At 41.2% G+C, this 25318-nt stretch overlaps 3 protein-coding genes and 1 pseudogene across 4 annotated transcripts; 3 read left to right on the top strand and 1 right to left on the bottom strand.

The window, feature by feature from the left end:
• Positions 1-7569: 7569 nt before the first annotated feature.
• Positions 7570-8515, bottom strand: LOC126928022 (uncharacterized; annotated as a pseudogene).
• A 2710-nt stretch (positions 8516-11225) lies between these two features.
• LOC126923548 (radial spoke head protein 3 homolog) lies at positions 11226-15674 on the top strand. 2 transcript variants are annotated; one of them, XM_050737100.1, is made up of 9 exons: positions 11272-12563; positions 12960-13041; positions 13119-13292; positions 13391-13519; positions 13613-13816; positions 13888-14050; positions 14252-14338; positions 14898-15095; positions 15540-15674. In XM_050737100.1, the coding sequence occupies exons 1-8, from the start codon at positions 11785-11787 to the stop codon at positions 15068-15070; spliced, it is 1791 nt and encodes a 596-aa protein (XP_050593057.1). In that variant the 5' UTR covers positions 11272-11784; the 3' UTR covers positions 15071-15095; positions 15540-15674. The 2 variants fall into 2 exon arrangements, 1 of the variants encoding a protein (XP_050593057.1); XR_007713222.1 differs by lacking the exon at positions 15540-15674 and having other exon boundaries at positions 11226-12563; positions 13888-14105; positions 14898-14916.
• Positions 15675-21127: 5453 nt separating this feature from the next.
• Positions 21128-23854, top strand: LOC126928033 (PR domain zinc finger protein 13). The gene is made up of 4 exons (XM_050743970.1): positions 21128-21280; positions 21378-21627; positions 21750-22407; positions 22586-23854. Exons 1-4 carry the CDS (start codon positions 21128-21130, stop codon positions 22818-22820), a joined length of 1296 nt encoding a protein of 431 aa, XP_050599927.1. The 3' UTR covers positions 22821-23854.
• Positions 23855-24037: 183 nt separating this feature from the next.
• LOC126923633 (ATP synthase subunit delta, mitochondrial) lies at positions 24038-25168 on the top strand. The gene is made up of 4 exons (XM_050737308.1): positions 24038-24202; positions 24418-24546; positions 24629-24826; positions 24933-25168. The coding sequence occupies exons 2-4, from the start codon at positions 24427-24429 to the stop codon at positions 25098-25100; spliced, it is 486 nt and encodes a 161-aa protein (XP_050593265.1). The 5' UTR covers positions 24038-24202; positions 24418-24426; the 3' UTR covers positions 25101-25168.
• The last annotated feature ends 150 nt before the right edge of the window (positions 25169-25318 follow it).

Raw genomic sequence — 25318 nt, forward strand, 5'->3', positions numbered from 1 at the left:
CCTAAAAATGTCACCGCGGCTCTATTATCCCCGCGTCGAACCAGCTTCGAAGGAACGCTCCGAGCGACACGTCGAAAGAAAATGGTACCGATCGGTACAAAGGTATCCGCGAACAGATGTCCCCCGTATTTAAAGTCTATTTAAATCTTTTTCGAAGATTTAAAATCTTTTTGGAGAGAGGATCGTCCTTCGACGGAAAGACACTGCCGTGGAAACAACGATCGGAGAAGTCGCGTCGAGTCCCAAAGCTGTGTCACTTACCGAACGGATGAATTAACAGTTAGGGTGAAAAGACGAGCAGAGACGACTCCGGATTGAATCGTTTCCGGTTGCCGCGCGGTACATCCCCGTCATATTACCGAGCCATTACTCGTCCACGGACGACTCCGTACCCCGGAATACTCACCCCGATCATCGATGGAAATACCCCATATGGGAGATCCATACAGGGGTTCGCAGTGACCCTTCGTTTCATGTTTCTTCGCAACCGAGTTTTTTCGCATCTTACGCGATTCGAGAAAGATCGACCATTCGCGTGTTACGAGAAAGACGCGGTCGAACGAGATATCGTAACATACGCGGCGCAAACGAGATATACTTAGATCGTCGTTACGATGCCAGAGCACGATGGGTCGCGGAATTCCGCGCCATGAAAACAACCTAACCCCCTTGCCCTGAATGGACTAGGCCGGATCAGAACGAATCATTAGAACCGTTGCGACACAATAGAAGAGCCACGTGGATCCACAGGAAGTTTAGCGTGGAGGATCGACCCCACCCGCCCTTCTTTTTTCTCTTCCTTCGGATGGTCGTAATGCGCGCACACGCGAACCCCGAACTCGAGGATAGCGGGCCCGGAACGAAAGAGAAATCGCGCGGCGTAATTTACGATTCGTCGTTCCATCTCGATGGTTCGCGTATCCGCCCTCGAAAAACGGCCGCCGTTCGCCATTCCTTTCTTCGCGAGCGTACACCGAATCGCGCCAAGTGCAATTTCATCTTGCATCGACGAAAGTCGGAACAGGCTAGGATTCGTGCAAAAGGAAACGCGTGATACGCGTATGATCGTTTCGCATAATTTAACGATGGACCGGCCCCGTCTCGGGTCGAAGAAACAGTCGAGCCACGTATTTGGAAAATATTTTCCCTATCCCTATTGAGGATAGGTGTTTCGCAAGCGATGATCGTTCTCGAGCGTGGTATCGTTGGACAAAAACGCCACACGAAGAGCCTGGTGGACAATGGTGGACGGAAAGCGATCCTCGGCGCTGTATTGTAGCCAAGAGACCCCAGAGCTCGAGGGACAAATTTCACCCCTAAACACGCAAATAAAGGATAAAGGCCGGCAAATTAGCCGAGTGAAAGCGGCATAAATCAAAATATTAGAAAACAGCCGCGAGGATGGCAGAGTCGAGGCGGTTGAAGGATTTATGGGGTTGGTCCAGTATATGGCGCGTATGGTTGGCGTAAAACTCAGGGCGTTCCCTGTCGCCTCGTCCCTTCGCACTCCCTCCGTCTCGTCGCTTTTTCTTTCTCTCGATCCGACGCGGATCACAGCGACTTTTGTTTAAAACATGATCTATCGCTTAAATAGCTAAAGCGGAGAATTTATGGGCCTCGGCTGCTGTCTCGGCCACGAAGACTATGCCGCGAAAAGACGGAAGACGCGATAGACGCGAGGGTGGTACGCAACAGCATCGTCCCATTGATGCAGGTGAACCACTCTCTCACGGCTTTCTATTTCCTATTTTCCGACCGATCGCTCGTCGACTACCCCCTTTCCATTCGTGTCCGCTCCCCCATCGAAATTTGACGCGTTCTTTTCATCTCCAGGGATGCTCGCTCTCTTTTATCGTTTCGACACACTTTCTAAGATTCCCGCGTGGAGGCTCGATCCCGCTGTTCTACCGCGCGACATCCTAGCGCCTTCTTGTAAATCCGATAACAAGAATTCGTAGAATGTACGATTCGCGTTCATCGTGCCGCAGACTGGATCGTCGAATTTCTTCTCTTTATGGCTGACAGATCAAATCCGTTCGACTCAGAACAGAATAGAACAAGTATTCGCCGGATTTCCTCGATGAACCCGTCGATAGATCGTCTCTGGGTCGTCTAGCGGACGAACGAGCGAATGATCGCGATGCGAATTGGCAAAAATTTGATACGCCCGTACCGTCAACTTACGAAATGATAATTGGCGATAGGGGATAGAGACGCGATCTTGCGAGATGACGAGCGGAAAACGAGAAACGAAAACACGACTTGCAAGTGACGGCTTTCGACGTCCTTCGGACGCATGCGTAAAGTCGTATCCTTACGTAAAAGTAACAGCGGCGATACGGCGCGGCTTAACCGATAAGCCCGTGGCACGCATTTCGATACCTACTAATATGCGATCAAATGGCTGAATAATGGATGTATTTCGGCGTTATCTATGTAGCGGCGGTAGCCATCGACGTGGGATATCGAACAGCGAGTCGATATCCCTCGAGCGACGCGATTCAGATAACGAGAGGTCTCGCCAGACCAGCAGGAAAAGCAAAGGGCGTGAGACGTTCAGAAGTAAAATCACAGCCAACGTCTTCGTTAATGCATTTATGTATCTCTGGCGATCGAAACGATATCGGTCCTTCTTTGCTTTTCATTTTTCGGTCTCCGTGTTCGTCGTCGCGACCGTTACCATGCTCGATCGAAAAATCGCGGCCGTCCCTGCCGACAACACGATGCGACGCGACGTCCGTCCATCGTCCGCAGTGTCGTGCTCGTTTCCTTGTCTCCCCTCCGCCCCTTCTCAAACTAACTCTCTTCGATATATTCACGGACGAACACGGCCGTCGAGTCGTTCAAATATTTGTCCGTCGATCAATTTACATTGCGTATTTCGTCGTTTGGTCACCACGATTCTCCGAGATCTTTCACGAGATCGATCGTTCCGTCGATCACAGTACGGTCAATCGACGGATGATTCCATTCCACTTATAACAGATCATAGTTTCTCTCGTATTCTCGTTCCTCTTAGCATTATCCGTTTATCGATTTGGTACCGGTCGCGAGAGATAAAGAAACGAGAGAACATGTGTCAAGCTACGTTCGAAACAACGTCGACGAATCGTCCAAGATTCGGTCCTTCTACCAGCAACGAACGAGCAGTCTCGGACAGATAAGAATTATCGATGGACGCGAGAACAGGAAAGAGGAAAACGCAACCAGATCTCTAACTGTTTCGCGTTCGTGACCACGGACGTTTTTTCACCTTTTCTCTCGAAGCGAAACTCCATTTTTCACAGGCTACGTGCAGACCGAGGGTCGCTCTTTGTTTTACCTGATCTCGAACTGAAAACCGACCAGGCAAATCTTACGACCGGTAACAGCAACAGCAGCAGAAGTAGCAGCAGCAGCAGCAGCAGCGGCAACAACAGGTTGACCGGTGGCAGGTTGCGCCGTTGCTTTCCGGTACCAGGAACTGGTGCGGAACGACTATTCAGGGTGTTTTTTTCCTCCGGAAGATTATCTGATCCTTGCTCTCATCGCCGAAAGAACAAAATGCGACGCGACCTATCTGCGCACGATCGCGAACCTGCTACATGATCTACGCGCTGCTCTCGTTATCTCGCGGCGATCGAGGATACTTACTCGCCCCGAAAAACGAACGAACGCCCTTTCGATCCTTTCCGAGATCTTGCAGCCTTTCTTCTACGCTTCCATCGACTATGCAAGGTAACGCCACGAATAAATGTTTACTACGAGATCCGTTGTTCTACAAGCTGTACGGTCGCGTTAATCGATTCGGAACGCTGCACCGCGCCTCCTGCGGTTTTTTAACGCGCCCCCGTTATCGCTTTCCCTCCGTCCGGTCGCGTCCAGTTCCTTCGATCGAACGTTCGCCATCCATTTGCCAAACGCTAGGTTCCAGATAGAAACGCGACGTCATCGTTCGTCACGTTTCGGAACGTTCTCCGCGCGCGCCTCTGCCGTTCTTTCATTACGATCGAGAAGACGTCTAGACGAAATTTTCAAACTTTCCAAGTATTTTCATTCCAAGTGGATTTTCCAACGAATAGACCGGTTTAAGGGGAAGCTGAGTTCCATTCTCGCGGAAAATTCTCCAGGAATTTATCCGGCCGCTGCGATGTCCACCGATTGCATGATTCCGATGAAATAAAACTGTTCGAAGAATGTATCGGCCTCTCGAAAGATGTTCCATCTATGGTCTAATGGTATTTTACGAAACGGTCAAATCCCGAGTGGTTCGAACGAAATATTGGACAAAGTACTGGAAGAGTCGGACGACCGCACCGCAGGTAAACTAACTAAACATCCAAACATGGTTCTATCGATAGCGGCGTACCGTCGAAAGGTCGAACACACGATCGATTTAGGGTGCGGTGAAACCGTGAAACGAGCGGGTGGAACGATTCCACGGAAATAAAGTTGCTGAGTGGAAAGGAAGATACAGGGTAGAAGGTAGGAGGGCTCGGAGACCGAGAGAGAAAAGAGAAAAAGGGAGCCACCACTGTCAGAGGAAGGGACCCAACAAGTTCAGGTAGATGCTAATAGGAACCCATTGTTTTTTCTCTGTTTTCCTCGGACTGCATTGTTCTTGCAACGGGTCCAGTTCTGCTCATCAGTTAACATTGTCCGTACATTAGATCGGCCTTGTTCCAAATTCGAGTTGCGGTCGCGCGACCTCCTCTATCTGCGAAGAATGCAACGTTTCGATCCTGCACACACACACACACACGCGCGCGCGTGCGCGCGCATACACATACGCACTGTCTTCTCGGTAAGCGGAAGAAGAACAGAAGAGAACAGAAAGAGAATAGAGAGGAGAAGGAAAGAGAATCGAAATCGAGACAAAGGTGGCGAGCAGGCGAGAAGCTGCTGCCTCGACTGGTGTAAACGAGCCTCTCGGGTGGCGAACGCGTCCAGGACGACGCAACGCTTGCCAGTTACGAGATACTTTCCTGTTTGGCCTCCCTTTATCCTTGTTGTTTGGTCGACCGAACGATCGACGGGTCGCGTAAAACAAACAAGGGTTCCTTTTCACCGAAACGAGAGATCCTCCATAAAATATCTTCAAACGTTGTCAAACATTTCCAACCACTAATTATCGAGAAATTTTGTAGGAGCTGGTATTTGCTCCGCGTTAATCCTAAAAGTCAAGTTATATCAAGTAGTTCACACGATGATACGAGGTTCTCGTCGAATAACAGTTCCTGGCTATGTGTTTCTGAATTATTGTCGAGATCGGACGCGCTATGTCTAGGAGATTCGTACGAAACTGACGATGAAGACAAAGTAGCGACCTTCGAGACTGGACGGAGCCTCGGAATTAACCGCAAAGGGTGTCTTTAGAGGAGCAACGCGAACATACATACCCTTGGCAAATGAACAAGAGGAGGTGCCGATATCTCGAGCGTAATTTATCACCGAGCACAGACCGAGTAGAAGATCGACTAGGAAAGTTGCCGGGATGGGGCCAGGCATAGGGGCCCGGTCGTGGAACGCGAAATAGCGAAGAGACGCCGAGAGAATCGAGCGAGTTGCTCGGACCCAGCCCTCATTACCACGCCCCTAGACTTCCTAGTCATTATCTGGTTGTTCCAATAGCGAGATCAAATTTCATCACGGATTCCAGAACGGACATTCCACTGCGATAATTGGTCTTCCCTACGACCATCCGTCCGCGCAGGTTGCGGTACGATTTTTCTTTCCAACGTCTTTCCATTTTTTTCATTTTTCCCATCGAATAAATTTACTCGGTAAGAGATTCGCGACGCGGTAGCTCGCGATGCAAAGTCGCAATTACAACGATTTCTAAGGGAGTGCGAAAACGCCAAGATCCGCGAACTGACCTCGCTGACGGACGACAGGGTTAAGACCGGAGTAATTTTTTTCAAAGGATCAGGGAACCGAAAATGAAACAGTACCAGCGCGAGCCGCGAAGACACGGGACAAAGCTCACAGGAGGGGCAAAGCAAACTAGACGGTTCCACTTGGGGGCTGGATGTAAATAATTAAACAGGTCCGGCGAAAACAAATATATCGTTTCGCGCAGTGTGATAGATGATGTTGCTTATTCAGCGTTCTGGATGAGGAGAAAGGTGTGGTAGACGAGGAAAAAGAGAAAGATCGCGTGGTCCGAAGAGATGGAAGAAGAACGAAGAGATTCGGGTCTCGGTAAGCTTTTAGGGCCGCGTTAGCTGGACCGAGGAGAGGGTTCAAGGGCGTGCTGGAAGTTTCGAGGGAAGGATGGCGAGGCAATTAGGGGACTCAGCAGGGTGCCAAAATCTTTGCCCTCTTCCTCGTCCCTCCTTCTTCGCGTTGCATCTCCTCCTACGCCTCTGCCCTTGCATTTCTGTCTCTATCCTCCGTCTATCCTCCTTTTCGCATCCCTCACCGTTTTTACCCTCCTTCTCTTTCTCCTCTTGCTTTTCTATTTCTTTTTTTCTTTTTTTTCGTTTTCATTCGAATCGATCTCGATACGTTCCTCTTCCTCTTTTCGAACGAATCAGGAAGAACAAGCATTCTCGGCCCACCTCTCAATCGTCTAACTAACCGAAAACGCCCTTTCCCGTATGTATGTATGTATATATATATATATATGTATGTATGTATGTATATACCGATGTCCTTGAAACCACACAAACGTTAATGTCGATTTTGGGATTCCCTGGGCATCTAGTTTCCAAACATTTAAAATATTTCGTCATGATGGTTCGACGAACACCACGGACATTGTAAAAAATACTAAAAATGATCATAAAATAACAGCGTTTTCATCATTATTATTATTATAAATTTACGAGAATAAATTCCCACCAATGTTCACATAGCGTAAGGAACATAAAATAGCCCAGGGTAACAACAAGAAATATAAAGAAAAAATTAAATTTATCTTGGTATAATTCGACAATTTTTATCTTCTCTGGTATCGAAGATCCGTACGATGCAACCATGTATCGTGTTTCAAAGTTACGAAAATTATATTTTCGGTAAAACTGTGTTTTCTAACTTTCTAACCTCTGCACTCGATTTGATTGCAATACGTTAAATCAGTCGAATGCGCGAAATTGTCGGTTCTGACTGCATTTTCAAGCAGCTTTGGCATGAATCGGTAAGATGCGTTTCCAATGTAACTATCATTAACAAAATTGGTATCTATCGTACCGATGTGACCAATAACTCGATACCCGCTTTCACTTTCAAACCAGTTTCGTGTATTCCGTCTGAAATTTCATCTAAAACTTTCGTCTCAAAATCATCTTTTTTAATTTCGAATTTGATTTGATAACAAAAAAAACCACTGATTATTTCTGATTCGAGAATAGTCCGCGTAGATACTTCTGTGGGTTTTTATTTCATTTTGATATTTTTATTATTAGTATCTTACTCTCGTAAGATATTTAGCTTACTTTTAAAGTATACTGTATGATATCAACGTTTATTGCGTAAAACTGTGGAGTAAAAAATGATTACAAAAGTAGGTTATTTTCTGTGATTTTTTAATTTCAATTATTTGTGTTGTAATTACAAGACAAATGTTAACAAAAAAATGTTTTAAAACTAGATATATATTTAAAATACTAACGATAAATAAAACGACGATATAAAAATGTAAAAATAGTTCTCTTAATCTAGAGATACAGGTTTTTATAAAAAATGCACGGAATTAAATGCTATCGCTGAGAACACTGAGAACTGAATTACAGAACTATGTCACATAACATGGAAAACTTTGAAAGCAGATCTATAAGTTTTCATTTATAACTAATGTTGTCAAACGGAGTTGAAGCTCATTTTATAACCAAATATTGTCCTGATATTATCGATATAACAAAAAATTATATATATCCTTCCCTTGATAATCCTTAATGAATGTGTAGATTGGGCTGCATATGCATCTCTACATTTCGAAATTCCCTGCGCGGTCTATAACCAGTTTTCGCACCCAGATACGACAAACACGTAGTTAACCAATGTAACGCGAATGAAATAACCGTCAAACCATATGACCACGATAAATGGTTAAAGTTTGGAGGCATTAACTAGTCTCTACGTCAATATTGCCCTGCAAATATTGATACTGCTAAAAACAATAAGGTACCTAAAATTTAAAGGTTATTTGAATGTCATAAACATTTTTTGCTATATTGGCATGATACAATATTGAAAACTTTTATTTACCTGCTATGGCACAACAAACAAAAGCAGTGGCTGAAAGCCACTACTCATAATTCGATACAAATTTTAAAAGCTAACAGATTAATGTCAATGCAATCACAGCTTGTACTAAAAACTAGAGTAGGAGAGAAAGTGTAACAAATGTTTGCACAACCATTAACTACCTTGGCAATGACCATACTATAATCGCATAATATTCTTCTGAGAAAATGTGGCGACATCCATCAAATTCTATGTCAAACTGATAATATGGATATCTAAATTATTCAAAACAATATTCCCAAAACCCCATATGTTTAAAAGTACTGAAATTCTCCTGGTAAGATTTAATTCAATAAGAACTGAAATTAAATTAATTTAACCGTCAAAATATTTGTAAATTAACTTATGTTTGTTAAAAATATTCTGTCATATATTAAATAGTACCAAAGACATCCACTATATATTTTAATTAATTAATATTGAAACTTTAATGTTTGAAAATTATTTATTTATAATTAACAATAAACTTGCAATATATCGCCGCCCCAATTAATAGAGATTATTCATGTACATTTATGTTTTTCACGCAATGTAAATCAAAAAATTATATTGCTTACTCGACTGTTTATAGTAAACCTGCCACACCTCTCATAGTGTCTATCATAGCCATGGCAGCGGTGAAAACCGGCAGTCGATAATGCAGCGACCATTCAATGTTTCAGTACGGCTATTAATCGAAGTCCTTTGCGATTTCCTGCGGCACAACATAGGAATTATCACAGCGACTCTTCAGCGATAATATCGACCAGATACAGAATAGGCATGACATTCGTGCCTACCGACGATTTGCCGTTTTACCGATATGATTGCTAAGAACTCTTCTATCTACAAAAGGTTGCTGCATATTTGATATCCGAGGCGTGCATCTGATATCAGCAACATTCAATGGGAAAGTTGCCGTCAGCAGGTAGGTTAAGCCAGCCTACCTCCTACGACAGAGGGTATAAAAGGTCTGTAGCAACCGAGTTCGCACCTTTACTTTTTCGTTATGAAATCTCTCGTGCTTTATTGTTTCCATTGCGTTACCTATTCTTAGCGTTATCATTGTATTATATCATCATATAAGATTTGTAATAGTTATACCAGTTTTACATCACCTATTACTGAATATAAGGTTTTAATATATATTATCATATGTTCTTATTAATAGTTAAATATTTTATTCATTTCTTAATCCCATTTCTCCTTCTCATTGAGCAAGAAGAGACAGACAAGTCGAAATTATAGATTTGGTGCTCGGCAATATGAGTTACAAGGACCACCGCTCGCAATTCTATTGTGAAGCAGCACTGAGATGCAGTGTGAACATCTGCATACTGCTAAAAGCCATTCGTTAACCATGAATCTGGCGCTCCACAGGCCATCTCGTGAATGCCGACTATAGGCAACGCTCGTACCCACAGGCCATCTCGTGGATGCCGACTATAGGAAACGCTCGTACCCACAGGCCATCTCGTGGATGCCGACTATAGGAAACGCTCGTACCCACAGGTCATCTCGTGGATACTGCCTATAAACGCCGCTCGAAGCGAAAGAGTTAAACAACGGTACAGTCGAAGTTTCGATCGATGTGTCGTCGCTATATCGTACGGTAGATATTGGTAAGTACCATCTATACCGACTTTGGTTTCAGCCTAAAAAATAGTATCGATGAAATAATTCTCAGTTGTATTAACCATAAATGTATATTTTTATACGATCTAAAACAAAATATTAGATCTAATCATAATTATTAGCAATCTCAACCAATTTTTTAAAAATGTTTAAACTTTCCTTCTTTTACAGAAAAATATATAAGTGCAAAATAACGGTAGTTGATAATGTTGCTACTAAAAATTGTTTTAAGTTTTATATTTAGTTAATTAATATAAAATCTTGGTTGACTATTGTAAAAGTTATATCAATATACACATACGGAAAACTCTTTCTCTTTGCGTTTCCTTGACAACTGAAGTACACAAGTAGATGGTCTTTGAAACTTAAGAATTTGTGGTCAACCTTACAGCAGGCATTTCATAGAAATTTTTGCAGAAAGAGCGATTAATACGTAATAACAATTGGCTGAAGTAGAACTATCTATTAATATTTATATTTATAACTATATTAAGGAAAAGAGATGGCTACCAGAACGGATATGTGCCGGACGTGTAATCGTGGGCTTCACTCTTACAATATACCGGCCAGGGAAGCAGATAAAAAAGAAACTTATACTTTTGTCAAGAGTCCAAGGGCAATTTTGCATGTTCAGAAGAAATATAGAAATCCACCCACGTAAGTTTTCGAAACGTTTCAACAAATTATAGAAAAATCGCAGCATTTGGTTAGGAAGCTTTTTAAAAGATCATGGGCAAGCATCGACGAAATAAATCTTTTCGATTTTTCCATCTATTTCTACCTTCTTCACACTTTTTTCTATCATATTTGCCAATTTTCAAACTTCTTCTTATATTCTCATGAAAACTTCCTCAATCGTCTGGAACTTTCAACGTATTCCATGTACATATATCAACTCATGAAATCTTTACACAGTTTTCTGACATGGAAAACTGCTACTACGATCGCCTATGTTCGTCGTTATTATAGCTGGTTGCTTTTTGCTAATCAATTTCAAACATCGCCACGAACGGTTTCTTACTTAGGACGAACGTGACACTGCGATTTATACATATAATACAAGAGAAACGAAAGGTCAATTTGTAGTAGAAAAATCTTGCAAATTTTGATCGTGATAGAGAGGAAGAAAGACGTAAACAACGTCGAACACAATGGGTATGTTTTTCTTCGAGAATAACCATGATATACTCATCGAAGAGAGAGGTGTGACGATTTTCCGTTGATCCTATGACAAATGTTCAAATATTTTTGCGATATCATAAGCGGAGATAACGCAATAACGTCCATGATCGATATACACAGCAACGTTATTAAAAGGAAAGAAGCGTAGGCGAAGGACTAAATTGACGATTACACGCGATCAAGCAGTTAAAACGAAGTCGTTGATCTTTGTTGGGATATAAATACAGCGACAAAGTAAGTAGAAACGTAACGCGAACGTTTCATCTAGAAGAGGTTGACGGAGGAGGTCGGATAGTTGAGGGGAAATTCTGGTCGCGGTGCTTTGCAAAACACCAACGGACATACGTGGTCATAGTTACCACCGATTTCGAGCCCCTTTAGCATGACTTAGGCATGCGCAAAGTTCACGATGGTCAGCGTTATTGAGTGGCCGCTGGGTAAAAATATACGTGTAGCATGTCTGCGGTACATATCGGTCGATTCTAAGGACATTGTCCAGTCCGCGAACACGCTCGCACGATTACGGGCCTATCAGTGGTCATCGTGCAAGCTCTCAAATCGTCTCGTTCTTCTCGATCTATCGTCCTGGATCCGAATCGCTGATCTCGATTCACCGCCTGTTTAAAAATAGAAAAAGCAAGACAGATGAAACGTGCGTACGCAGCGACCTGAAGAAAATCAACGGCAACCCTATCAGTGTACTGTGTGGTTCGAAAATGCGCGGTACAAGTTACTGTAAAACTTGCTGAAAACGCGGACAACATGCCAGCTGGAATTTCCGCGTTGGCGCCCACAGCCAACGGAGATCCCTTTGATCTCGAACGAAAGAATTCTCCAGCATTTACCATTCTTCAGAAAGATGGCTTGAACACCAATCTGCCTCTTCTTCGTGTGAACGATTGCGATGAGACGGATCGTTCGGTAGTCGATGATTGTCTGGAAAACGTGAAAAACAACCTGTTTGATCGAAAACGCATCAGCAGATCGAACGATCATTTGGTCCAAGCGAATTTGCAATCGAACCAAGCGAATCCATTAAGGAGAGAAGCACGAAGCAGAAGCCAGGAAAGCTCACGATCGGTGGATAAAATACCAGCGATAAAGCCTAGTATGACCTTGTCTACGGAAGACTTCAACGAAGTTCTAAACGCGAAGCTGAAAAAACTTCAGGAACAGGAGCAAGAGAAGGAAGAACAACGCAAAAGTGCAAAGAAGAATCAAATTTTCCGTAGAAAACCATTCATCACGACCGTGAAGACAGGCGAATTTCTGATGCCACCGCCGGAAGTCGCGTCTCTTCTCGGCATCGCATCAAACTCTAACGACACCGAGGACTTCGATAGTTGTCCGCTGCGTTCCAAGTTCAAATCACTCGCGTCGTTAACCAAAAAGCCGGAAGTACGTCATAGCAGCCATATTGCCAGGTGTCCGGTTGCTCTCAAGGCCACCGTCGACTTTACTCTCGGAATGATGAACGCGACGACCATGGCTGCCTCGACCTTGGACGACCGAGCGAAGACCGCGAAGAGAAACGACGCGACGTAAGTTTGCCAACATTTTGGGAAACTTATTCGCTGCGTTTTATCTTACGTACTAGAGAAAGGAAAAGAGAGAGAGAGAGAGAGTAACACGAAAGGGTACTTAAAATTTGCTCGTAAAGCGTTTAACAAAGCGTGTCAGGAACGGTAGAAACGAGAAGATCGTAAATAATTTCGTTGCATGTAAGGAGGAGACGCTGAAGATTATCGAGTGCGGTTGCGTGCACTTGGATCGTAGATACGTTTGTATACATATATACATACTGATATGATAGTATTATAACGTACACGTGTGTACAACTTAAAATACACCCCGATATGTAATTCATCGACGCTTGCCCAAGATTTCCAATTTAGCTCGCGAAATATGTAAGGTACGTTCGTTTCCTCCCTTTACAGCGATCAACCGATTCCTTTTGGGAATATTATGTTTGACCGTCGCGTCGTCCGGGGAAGCACGTTTGCCACTCCTCCTATCCTTGTAAGTAACGAATTGAACGAACTATCCGCGACTCGTGCACGTGTATGGAAAAATACGTAATTACGCATTTGGCTTAGATCGATGGAGAACAATCGATAGCGGCAAGGCAAGCGGAAGCCAGAAGGAGGAATTTGGCGAGGAAACGAGCTCAAGCACAAGCTACTAAAGCTCTGGTCGCTAGAGCAGGTTCGCCACCGCCGGTTCCTGGTCGCAAGCACGAGCCGGTGCAAACTGAAGTTTACCTCGAAGAGGTAAGCAACGTCGTCCTATCCTCGACGATTCATCGAACTCTCCTCTCGAGTATCTTGCGACAATTCGTAATCGAACGGTGTACGTTAATATTTGGCAGCTATTCGACAAACCAGACGAAACCGATGTCGCGACACAGACAGACTACTTCTTGGATAGACCGCCAACACCGAAATATTGCCCGGATAAAGTGGGCCAAGATGCTAGTACTCAAATTGAGCCTGGTGAAGTAAGTTGGAAAAAATCCAGGCGATCCTTCTTCTTGGAAATTTTACGCGTTTGATCGGCTATCGATCGTTCGAACGAACAACCTTACTTTCAGCTGTTCGATTTCGACTTCGAGGTGCAACCGATTCTCGAGACGCTTGTTGGTAAAACGATAGAACAGGCATTGATAGAAGTTCTCGAAGAGGAGGAGATTGCCGCTTTGAGGGAGCAACAGAGGAAGTTCTTGGAACTACGCGCTGCGGAAAGAGCTGAAGCGCGAAGACTGGAGGAACAAGAAAGGAGGCTGAGAGAAGAGAAGGTTTGTACATCGTCGATTAATTGTTTGAACAGTTTCGTTCTTAAGCATCGCTGCTCGAATTCGTTCGACAGGATCAACGATTAAGGCAACACGAGGACGCGATGATAGCTCGAAAGGAAACGGAAGAACGAATCGCAGCGGCTACTCTTTTGACAGGATATATAGCCGAACTTTTACCAGCGGTTCTGGAAGGTTTGAAGATGTCCGGGTTCCTGTTGGACGAAATCAAGGCTGGTTCGTGAACACTCAAGAACACTGCTACTTTTTGTGAATTAGTTCGTTCAGAAAGGTTTATTAATTTTTCTTTATTTATAATCTTTATCCGATAATTCGATAACGAAAGAATCGTTCGTCCAATTTTTTTACTTCCTTTTTTTTCCAACTAGATTACCGATAACTCGTTCTAATAAAAAGCCGCGATATTCGTTTTCACAGATGTCGAAGAAGGTTTCATGCCGTGGTTGATGAAGGAGGTTAAAAAAGAAATGGGTTACATGATCGAAAGCAGGGAATTACTTATGGGTAAATATCGTTAGTTTATTGCTAACTTAATCCGCCATACTGAAAACCTCCGTGGTTCTAGATAACTTCGCTTTCAATTTAAATTATACCGTTGAAAATCCCCACATTATATACGTATCCCCACATTAATACGTTCTCACAAGATGAACGGTTCAACGACCGTAGAAATTTTTAGCATACCCTTCGTACAATACGATTTTCACCTCGCCTGAAGTTTGTTCAAGATTTACGAAGATGTCGATAACATCTGGACAATGTCTTACCCTTGTTCGTGTACCCCTAATGACGGTTTCGCCCACAGAGGCAATGCACAATTGTGTAGAAGAATACGATCCATTTCGTCCTTTATTATCTTTTAGAAAGTATAAAGAATTTAAGTCGAAACTGATGATCGTAAACATCAAATTTAATTGACGACAAAACTTTGATGGAACAATGCTTTGTCACGTTATAACGACTCAAATTCCTATTGTCTCTTTAAATAGACTATAAATAATAAGTCTCCAACGATTTAACTTACATTCGTAGCAAATATTTCTATCCTCTTGTAATCTTTCAGAGATTGTCAGGGAGATTCTAGAAAATCGCGCAGAAGCATACAAAAAGCTTGGCGAAGAGTACGATGTCTCCAGGAGAAGGAAACCGTCGATGGATCATATCGAGGATGGTGGGGATGACCCAAATTTCGTAAATTACGAACCACCCGTTATCGAAAATTCAGACGCCGTTTAGTCAACCGATTCGACCAAACGTTCTTGTACGTAAAGTTAAAAAAATAAACTCCCATACCAATACGTAACAAAATGTCATCGAGCGATCGACGAAGTCGGTGAATTTTTTGCTATTCGGATCGTCCTTTGCCGAAGCTTTGATACTCGTTGATCTTGCGACTGAAAAACGAGCATATCATAGTTAGCTTTCGGATTTAGGGACACCTCCACCAGCACCGGAGCAATCCCCATCTCACTGGCTTCTACATTAAGCAGTGTACACAGCTGCGAGACAAATCCATCTCGTCCGGTTGCGCTCCGTGACAGGTCACCGCCGCGTTTTCGATCCCCATAGCAAACACCAACTACCACAGCCGTATTCCACGAAAATCCATCAGAAATTAATTATCCGTTTTCTAATATATCCGCGCGTGCTGGACTTTTAAAAACAATTCTATCTTCTTTTATTAATTTTCACATACTCTTTCCAGGTTCGTTTCGAATCGAGCAAGAACAACGACGAGTCGATCGATCGAGATTCATAAGAGAACGAAAGATTCGCGATGATAATTAGTTTCACGAAAGATATTTCAATTGATGCAAATAAACGAAATGTTTATTACTTATGCTATGTTTATCAGTGTATATTACTTGTGTTCCTTTTATTTTCCTCCATTCTTTCAGCGTAACTTCTGTCCAACAAACTTCCCCTTCGTATAATTTAGAAAAAATCGAGCTCCATATATTTGTCGTCGATTTATCTTTTTATCTTTCATTGTACACGGAAATGCAGCTGTGCGGGCGATCGTTAAGTCGAAAATACGAACGTCGCTAAAACCGTCCGGCGTAATTTTACTCGTCAGCTCGTCTGTTATTTCAGATTACAAAGGTAAACTATGCACACTTCGGAAGAAACTCGAATACAACGTGTAATCCTATTTTTCTCTCGTATAATTATACATTGTTTCTAACAGAGATAGGTAAAAATAAAGAAAGCAATTCTTGGGAATTTAAGGGGAAGATAAGGTTCATAGCTTCGAAAAATGAAAGTTGTAGCAGCAGTTAAATATACTAAACAGGCGTATACCTGGCGCCATCGACATCTGTTCCGTGCGGTTCGTGCCTCTGTCTACTAGATGTACCTGTGCCTACCTACCTTTTGGAAAGGCACAGGTGAAATCGTCAAAGTTATTCTTTCGTTTGTTCAAAGGAAGAGTTACAAGCGCACAGATTGTACCGTCGATATTACGTACGTTCCACTGTACACGTACACTTGCAAATTTTCTTTTTTACGTTATGTCGTGTGTCATTATACGCTTTCCTCGCTGAAATTTATTCGTATTCATAATCGAAAAGGAGAGGAAAGGAACAGAATGCGAGAATTAAAAAGAAAAGATTCAATGATGTTCTCTCGAAACGAGATAAGATTGGTCGGTACACCGCGAAAGTAAAAAAAACCTGTCAGGCTCAATCAGGATTAAATAGACGATAATAGGATGAGGTTTCATGGTGAATTTAGATCGGCACAGTTTTAAAAAGCCACCCACCCTCTTAAACCATGCACCCCTTCCGGCGATGAACACGACAAGGTGAGGGGAGCCACATCGTATTGGATTAAATTAAGCGGAGTAAGGAGAGGGAGGAATTGTCCCGATACCTTGCATTATATGCACAAAACTCGTGTGCCAAGTGAGTCGTGTTTTTAGGGAGATTCGAGAAGGGAGTACCGTGATAGAGTCTAATCGGTCACAGGGGGTTCCTACGCTGTTCCACCATGTGATCTATGCCACCTGTATTTCAGCGCGTTTCTTTTATCTATCAATACGCGGCAAACCTTCGTTGCGAACATTCCTCTCAAAATGACCTCTTTTTCTGCAACTTACGCAACTGCCCCTCAACGGTCGGCTTACAGAACGTCTTTCAAAGTAAAAACTAAATACCGAAACGAAATATCGTTAACGTCCGCGAATAAGCATCCCAGAGGGAAATATTTTTCGAACAACAGCTTTAACTGATAATTGAAAAGTTTGATGCCGCGAGTGAAATGGTAACTTGGTCAGACTTCGGGTATTTGCTCTGCGTTAACTTATCGAATGAAGTGACTCCCTTAAAATCAAGTAAACAATATCTAATGGTATATAATGGTTAAATAGGAACCTGAACGCGGGGTGAAGCATTCACAGTAATGGTGTTATAGGGTATTCGATCGGCACGTGTCACGTTACAGAACACTCGACATCGAGAGACACGAGCAATATGTCAACGACACGTGACCGAAGCAACGAAGTTTTAGCTGCAACAAATCTCAACGTGCCTTTACACGTACTCGTGGTTAATGAAACATTATCTTTAGATTAAATTCACGACTAGCAAACAACTAGTATTCTTAGCAAATATTAACAACACGCGAACCAGTGTCTCGTTGGAAGAGCTATCAGGAGCGTATTTTCGACACTTGCAGAACCAAAACGAATCATCTTTATTGTCACCTCCCCGTAAAGCCAATCGTAATTCAGCCTTTACCCTGTAACATACAACTTGAATTATATCTATAGAATCTCGTAAAAGGGCGCTGAACAATAAGATTTGTTACGTCTCTGTGTATCGAAGGGATCGCGCTTGAATTTTCGATACCACCTAAAGCTCGAAGCCAAAGACTTGTACTTAAGTTTCCCTATCGAGCATTGAAATTCATTCTGGTCGTCTAACTATATCGAATAATATAAAGAAGCCTCTAAGTAAAATTAGGACAGAGCGTATGGACGATGCGTTGAAAAAGAAATGTACGGAAAAGTCGTTGTTGAAAATCTATCGCAAGGCACGTGACGTAAAACAGCAGAAAGCGGAAACGTTTGAGGTTGCAAGTGTCTCTGTAAACGGTATATACTACTGTCACAGTATGCGTTGCAAGTAACAGAGCATGGACGTGCAAACTGAACAGGCTGTTTCTTACAGACTTGTTCTGAGCGTCGCACGAGGGGCAGGCAATAATACGTAGATGATAATCGCGATATTAATATCGCATTGGGAAGCGCGCACATGCGTGCAAGGGTCCATTGGTCACGGAGGAACACTTGTTCGCTGACTGGCTTGCGGTTCTTTCAATGCACCCTGATTTTAGAAAGAGACAACGAGAGGGTGGAACTCCAAGTTCGGACGATGGCAAAAACTATCTAAGAGACGAACTAAGCCATCATGGAAATGCTATCGACGAAACGCAAAACAGATTTTTACCTTTTAAGTTCGATGCATTTCGCGACAAGGAATCGTTCTTCCTTTAAAAAAAGGACACAACCTTGCAACAGCAGATACAACAGAAGACAACCTGTCGTGTGTCAATCCTCTGCATTGATCCGATTTGTAAAACGATCTACAATAATTAATAAATTACGAAGAATAAGTTGGAGAAAAAGTTTCTGCGTTTACGTCGACTCGAAACAGAAAGTATACAAGATTCGGAGAACGCTTGCAACGACTTACCTCGGTACGCGATATTATGTGGTTGATGGCAAAGGACGGTAGACCACTTGTGCTTGAGTTTCGAGGGACCAGGACAAGGGTTGGTACAAGGGATGGTGCAGCTTGTGAACACTCGTGTCATTCCCTGGTCCGGCACCATTCATCCGGGATGAATCACTTCACCCGCAGAGGAGATCCACCGAGGAAATGTCATACCCTTCCTTTGGTTATCTTTTTTTCGATCTAACGAATATATTTCAATCGTTATAACATTTACTTTGGCTGCGCCAATCCGTACCGTAAGAACGAAAATGCTAATGAAATGATCTTTTAATTAGTTTTCTAGTAGATACGTTTGTTCGAAATGTTAATGCACCTATCCTAAATGCAGCAATTGGAGAAGGTTTAAGCAGTAATACCGGAAATTTGTCACAAAACGATCTATTCCTTATCGAAAACTAAATTGCTATAACGTTGAAAGTCTCTCTAGCAGATTTAGATAAAAATCAAGCAAGGTACTAGAAATTAGTACTAGAGATACCTGTAACTATGTAACTGCAAACAAGTGATATCGAAGATCAAGACGCTCGTTAGACGTCTAAAGCTTCTAAAGCGTTTTCCAATTTCTTTTACCGTCCCAGGTTCAAATCCGAGAAGGCAGTTACTCGTTAAGACAAATTACTGTTTGCCGACATAGCTTTCGTCGAGTCACGTACACATATAGACACATATGTACACGTGTACGTAGCTTATTAGATCGACCTAGATCTACTACTTTTTCTCCAACTTATTCGTCGTAATTTATTAATTATCGCAGATTGTTTTACAAATCAGATCGATGCAGAGGGATGACACACGACAGATTGTCTTTTGTTGTATCTGTTAGTGTAAGGTTGTGTCCTTTTTTAAAGGAAGAACGATTCCTTATTGTATTGTATTGTATTGTATAAGTCTGTATACATATACATTAAACTGTATACGTATAAGCAAAAAGAGTACGTTCGCGAAAAGAAGAGAATCGGTCATCGGAGATAAGTCAAAATTCATATTGCAATAGATTAGCTCGCGAGGAGAACGTAAAGATCGAAGAACGATTAGGCAAATCCAAGCGATATCGTTCGATCGCGATCTACGCACGCGTGCGAGAAGAATGAGCCACTTAATTTCCTAATCAACAGTTGATTCAGATGCACCTTTCGGCAGCATCCCCCATCCTCCGCATGGGAGCTATGTTGGTTTGCAGCTGAACCAAACAATGTCCTTTCACATGAGGCTTTTATAGCCCCATGAAATACTCAGTCAGAGCCAGCTCCTGGTGACGGCTGCATGACCTGTACGTATCACGTGCATCGTGATCACAACCAAACGCGAATCAAGATCGACGATGATCGAAGAGAGAAAGTATATAGTCGAAAAGAATAGACGTAGAAGATCTAGCGTTGAATATCGATATTTTGACCAACTATAAATTTATAACGGTAACCGTGCTGAACCATCGAACGCACATGAGTCCTCTGAAGCTATGAGAAAATAATTAAATAATACGGCGATAAGTGAAATGTTATAGAAATCGGTTCTTTTCTACAGGGTTGTAGGTACGATACTCGCATTTACATTTTTCAACTACCTTCCAACAAAATCGCCATACATGTCAGAGATTATGGAAAACACGTTACCCATAGGCAATAGTCGATTTTAGTGGGTCAAACAATCCGGCGCTGATAATACTTGCGATTAGCTTTGAATAACAAAAAGATCATAACCGTGGGATCTTTATAACTATCGCTTAACCATTACTTTGTACGGTCATATATTTTTCTCCTAATACCTGTGCTAACAAATTCGTTGAACTTATGTTAAACGTCTCCAAACTAGTAAAAGTACAGCGGACAATAAAAGGAGCTATTCTTCCTAATCTTCGTTCCGGAAGAGTGATTTTTACTGTATTGTCAGGTAACGACTACCTGAAACAATACATCGAGCGAATCATCGTAGAATAAGTTTCATGAACTTATTCAAATCTACGCATTGACATAAACAATTGCTATAAACAATAACAATATCTAATTGTAAATTTACGATAATTATATTGATTTAAATACGTGAATTAATGCGTAAGATATTGATCGATTTACAGAACGAAAATTACTATCTTCTAGCGTAACTGTAAAATAAGGTTCGAAGATAATATCAAAACTGCTAAGTACACCTTGCAGTGCACCTCTGAAATTGCCTTTTCGTTCACTTTTGTTAACCACACCTATACCTACGTTTACACCCCCGATATCTAATAAAGCATCAGCATTCGCAAGTCGTAGGTACGTGGACCGCTTTACCCTTGGCCAGTTCTTTAAATACAATTACACGTATACTAACAGTGGTGTGGGGTGTAACGGTGGAGGGGAGCGAGTATCTAACCCCCTAGTGCTCAATTCGGGGCACGAGCCTACCGAATATTTAAGCCACATGCGGAATGCAGTTCGAACTTAGTTGACAGATCGACATCGTGTTACGATCATCGAGAAACTTTAATACCAACTAAGACCAGTGACCGCCATATCGAAATTGACCTATTGTTTTTGCGTGAAATATTATCTAGTGCAGTGACGACAATTTGATGATGGACACTGAAGCGTACAAGAAAATTGCTTTATCTCAAAGATATTTAAACAGACCTATCGTCAGAGCTGGGGGGCCCATTGGAAAGGATTCTTCGACGGAAATCATTGATGTGAAAAAACTGTCTGAGAATACTACATCGGGGATTCAATATGTATGTATTAAAAATACAGTTTGTGATATGGAAATGGACTCTCGAAATAGAAAAGCGAATTCGTGTAAATTATTTCAATTGCGTGGATGGATTGCAGGTTGAAGTTATCAATGTGGAAGGTCGTCTGATTTCCGCGAATGGACTCGTGAGCACTTCTTGCTGGTTAAAAATCGTCGAATTTGCAAACGACTGTCAATCCTGTAACGTGCTCTTAATGAGTACCGCCGAGGGTGTAATACTGAAAACGATAAGGGACATAATTCCCGGTGAACCATTGCTGATGTGGTTTACCGAAGCTATTCTCGCTATGTTGAATATACCATTCTTGATACCATCTAACATACAAGGTAAAGCATGTATCATCAAATAGGATAGAATATAAATGAAGTGATAGAATCGCGTAATTAGCGGATAAGAATTTTGTAGTTTCGTTCACGATTGTACCTAAAGGCGTGTATATTGATTTCAGATCAGAATCGCTACATTTGTCACATATGCAACAACTTGTTTGAGTTCCCAAATCCTTTGAAGATACATTTAGCCCTAAAGTGCAATCGACTGGACAGTGATCATCTTTGGTCCGTGCTAGCCAAAGAGCTCAGCTTGTCGCCGAGACCAAACTTGTCTCTCAACCTGTTCCCCAATCCGACTTTCAAATTCGAACTGACCAAATTGCCGCCAACTCCGCCTATCAGGATACCATCGACTTCGATAAGAACCTTGGATAATACCGCTCCCCTTGCAATTGAATTTAGCAATTCATCGGAGTTATCCGATCATCCCTCTCCATCCTCTTCAAATCCGCTATCTTTTGATTCTTCATCCATGCAAATTTCACCAAACATGTTGACAAGAGCATCTTCTATAACGAAAGATGTGCTTCATCGGCAGTCTGCTTTCCAACCATACCAAAATCAAAACAACGTCTTTAAGGTCTATCCAGCAAGGAACGAGACTGTTTTAACGCCCTACAATGTTCAACCGACCGCCGCACCGATCAGTACTGACGACCATGCAGCGCAAGTGGAAACGATAGTCAGCAATCTCGGTAAATCGAAGCAAGGACACCTCTGCATTTATTGTGGGAAAGTTTACTCGAGAAAATATGGTTTAAAAATCCACATCAGGCAAGTATAGCTTTCAGAGTTTCGTTTTATCTAGTATCTAACTTACGGGGCCCAAGGTTTCGATTTTCTTCTCAAAGAAATCATTCTCTAATTTCGACGAATTTCTTATCGAAAAGTTTATCATGGAAAATATTCATGGAAAATATTGCCTAATTTTGACCATTCTTTCTATTCATAGAACCCATACCGGTTACAAACCCTTAAAATGCAAATACTGCCTGCGACCATTCGGAGATCCTAGCAATTTGAATAAACACGTACGGCTACACGCGGATGGCGAAACACCATACAGGTGTGAATTATGTGGAAAAGTTTTGGTCAGAAGAAGAGATCTCGACAGGCATTTAAAATCGAGACATCAAGAAAACCTGAACGATAGTACGGATACTTCGTCTGATGACACTGAGGTTTGAGTTGATAAAAAGAACATATTACACGCTACAATGGGCTTATAGAACTCTAATCATCCTTAATGTCAGACACAATTTGCTCGTATGTAATTATAAACGAAATTGCCCATGAACGTCATTTATTTTGTAAATTGTCGAATCGAAGCTGACGCACTAATAGCAGAGCTGGTTTCCTTATGATGAATTTTACGATTAAAAGTTAATTATTTTTTTAATATTCGAAATAACTGTAAATATTTTATTATGTAAATATTTGACTAGAATAAGAAATTTTAATAAATGCAGGATGTTCAATATAAAAAAAATTATTTAAAGACGCGTCATAGAATATGTGGCGGCACTCGACAAACAAATACACCACCACTCGATAATAACTGGTACCAAACGACGGCAGCGTAGTTTAGTGGTTAGCGTCTTAGGTTACGAACGTTCGGTACCTGGGTTCAAATATATATATATAGATTTTTCTTCCACGCATCTAAATTTCAAAGTTACGGTCGAGCTTCGGCGTATTTCATTGATTCTGATAATTATTCGTTATGATAAATAAAAGACCGGTTAGAGTACGAGTCTTTGCATTAAAAAATTTTAGGAATAGGGCCATTGTTATCTTAATGTGTAATCAAAATATTATAATGAAATTGTTATTTTATATTTATTGATCGATAAATGTCTGTCATTTCATATCAATATACCTTTATAGATACCAAACTTTTAAAGTAATTTCTTTAATGCTTTTTTTAAATAGCTAACAAGAAATTAGAACCGTATGTAAAATATGTAAAAATCGGTCATTCTAGATATAAGATGTATTATACAAACTGAATATATTACATAATATGTGACACCGATCTGTATACCTAAAACGTACGTCGCATTTATTTATGTGATCAGAAAATGAAAGATCATAATTGTCAAACATACATGATACCAGCACCTGCTAACACTCGTGAGGAATTAATAACGTTACAGCCGTGTACATATATACATACATATGTATATGAACATTGTCTGATTAAATAAATAATTACAAGTAATTCATGTGTGAAGTTTTTTTCTAAATGCAAAAGTTTTGTTAATTTTGCATGTCAGAGACACAGAATTCTTAAATGAATTTCTTAAACACTTTTGTTTCAATCAAGTTAAGTATATTTTCGTTAAGAGAACTTGAATTCGCGCAGCTTTATTTAAATCTAGCAACTGTAGACAATGAAGAGGACGCTACTGAAACATTTCGATAATAACGCCATCGTTTGAGCATAATAGAAACCTTGTCATCTGTATTACTTGGTACTATGTGTATGTATTAATTGGTTTGGATTTCGTCTGCCTGCTTGCAGTGACTGATACCAATTTCTACTTACATCTTCAATAATTATCATAACGTAAGTATTTACAATATGGAGGATATTTAAATAAATCTAGAAGATGAGTGTATTGAACTTGCAGTCAAATTTAATTGCCTTCCATATATGTCTCTTTAACTCGTTTAAATGTAAGAGATGGACAATACATGTAGATCGAATTGTGATGTAACCAGTTCCAGTTATCATTTTTATATAATTTTACATAAAACTTCACGAATAATTTTTTGTTACAGTATATTAAAATGGCTACTATCGCACGCAATCTACGCCCTTATTTAAAATATATTCGTAATCAAAAAAGAACTTTCGCCGATGCACCCGTTAGCAATGAAATGAAGTTTACATTGGCTGGGGCTAATCAGGTATAAATGAACACATGGTTTTTTCATGTACATACTCTTTTAAATTTCAATTTTATGAATTTCTAATGAAATTGTGTTATAGGTATTTTATGATGAAAGTGTGGTTAAACAAGTAGATGTACCATCATTTTCTGGTTCTTTTGGTATTTTACCAAAACATGTTCCTACCTTGGCTGTATTGAAACCAGGCGTAGTCACAGTATATGAAGAAGATGGGGCGGTCAAAAAAGTTTTTGTTTCTTCAGGGACAGTTACTATAAATGAAAACAACAGCGTACAGGTATATGTTTGATATATTATATTATTTAAATAAGAGCGGCAAACTGTTAAGTAGTTTTTAATGTTATTCTACCCTAAAACATTGTACATTAAAAAAATATTGATAGATTTTAGCGGAAGAAGCTCATCCCCTGGAAAATCTTGATGGGACTGCAGCTAGAGAACTTCTTAGTAAAGCTCAGCAACAGCTTTCATCTGCATCATCGGAACAAGATAAAGCTGAAGCAGCGATTGCCGTTGAAGTTGCAGAAGCTTTAGTACAAGCTGTGCAGTAAACATTGTGCAACCATTGTGTATATATTAAAATATCATTCTGTATAACATTAAATCCTTAGGCAACATATTTTCCATGTTTCTGTCATACTCCTACATGAAAATACAGTAATATTAAAGCTATACAGCTATATTATATATACGCGAACGCGCGTCTGTCGTGTGTATATATATATATATGTATGCATACATGTAATCAAACTTATTACAGAAAGAAAAT

Source organism: Bombus affinis, chromosome 2 (assembly GCF_024516045.1).
Source record: "Bombus affinis isolate iyBomAffi1 chromosome 2, iyBomAffi1.2, whole genome shotgun sequence".
In the NCBI taxonomy this organism is placed as follows: domain Eukaryota; kingdom Metazoa; phylum Arthropoda; class Insecta; order Hymenoptera; family Apidae; genus Bombus; species Bombus affinis.

Excerpts from the sequence above, each read along its gene's own strand:
- LOC126923548 (XM_050737100.1), top strand. The coding sequence starts at position 11,785 with ATGCCAGCTGGAATTTCCGCGTTGGCGCCCACAGCCAACGGAGATCCC. Across the intron at positions 13,293-13,390 it reads CTGAAGTTTACCTCGAAGAG|CTATTCGACAAACCAGACGA; the intron begins GTAAGCAACGTC and ends AATATTTGGCAG. Across the intron at positions 13,817-13,887 it reads GGAGGCTGAGAGAAGAGAAG|GATCAACGATTAAGGCAACA; the intron begins GTTTGTACATCG and ends TTCGTTCGACAG.
- LOC126928033 (XM_050743970.1), top strand. The coding sequence starts at position 21,128 with ATGGACACTGAAGCGTACAAGAAAATTGCTTTATCTCAAAGATATTTA. Across the intron at positions 21,281-21,377 it reads CTACATCGGGGATTCAATAT|GTTGAAGTTATCAATGTGGA; the intron begins GTATGTATTAAA and ends GATGGATTGCAG. Across the intron at positions 22,408-22,585 it reads GGTTTAAAAATCCACATCAG|AACCCATACCGGTTACAAAC; the intron begins GCAAGTATAGCT and ends TTCTATTCATAG.
- LOC126923633 (XM_050737308.1), top strand. The coding sequence starts at position 24,427 with ATGGCTACTATCGCACGCAATCTACGCCCTTATTTAAAATATATTCGT. Across the intron at positions 24,547-24,628 it reads CATTGGCTGGGGCTAATCAG|GTATTTTATGATGAAAGTGT; the intron begins GTATAAATGAAC and ends ATTGTGTTATAG. Across the intron at positions 24,827-24,932 it reads ATGAAAACAACAGCGTACAG|ATTTTAGCGGAAGAAGCTCA; the intron begins GTATATGTTTGA and ends AAATATTGATAG.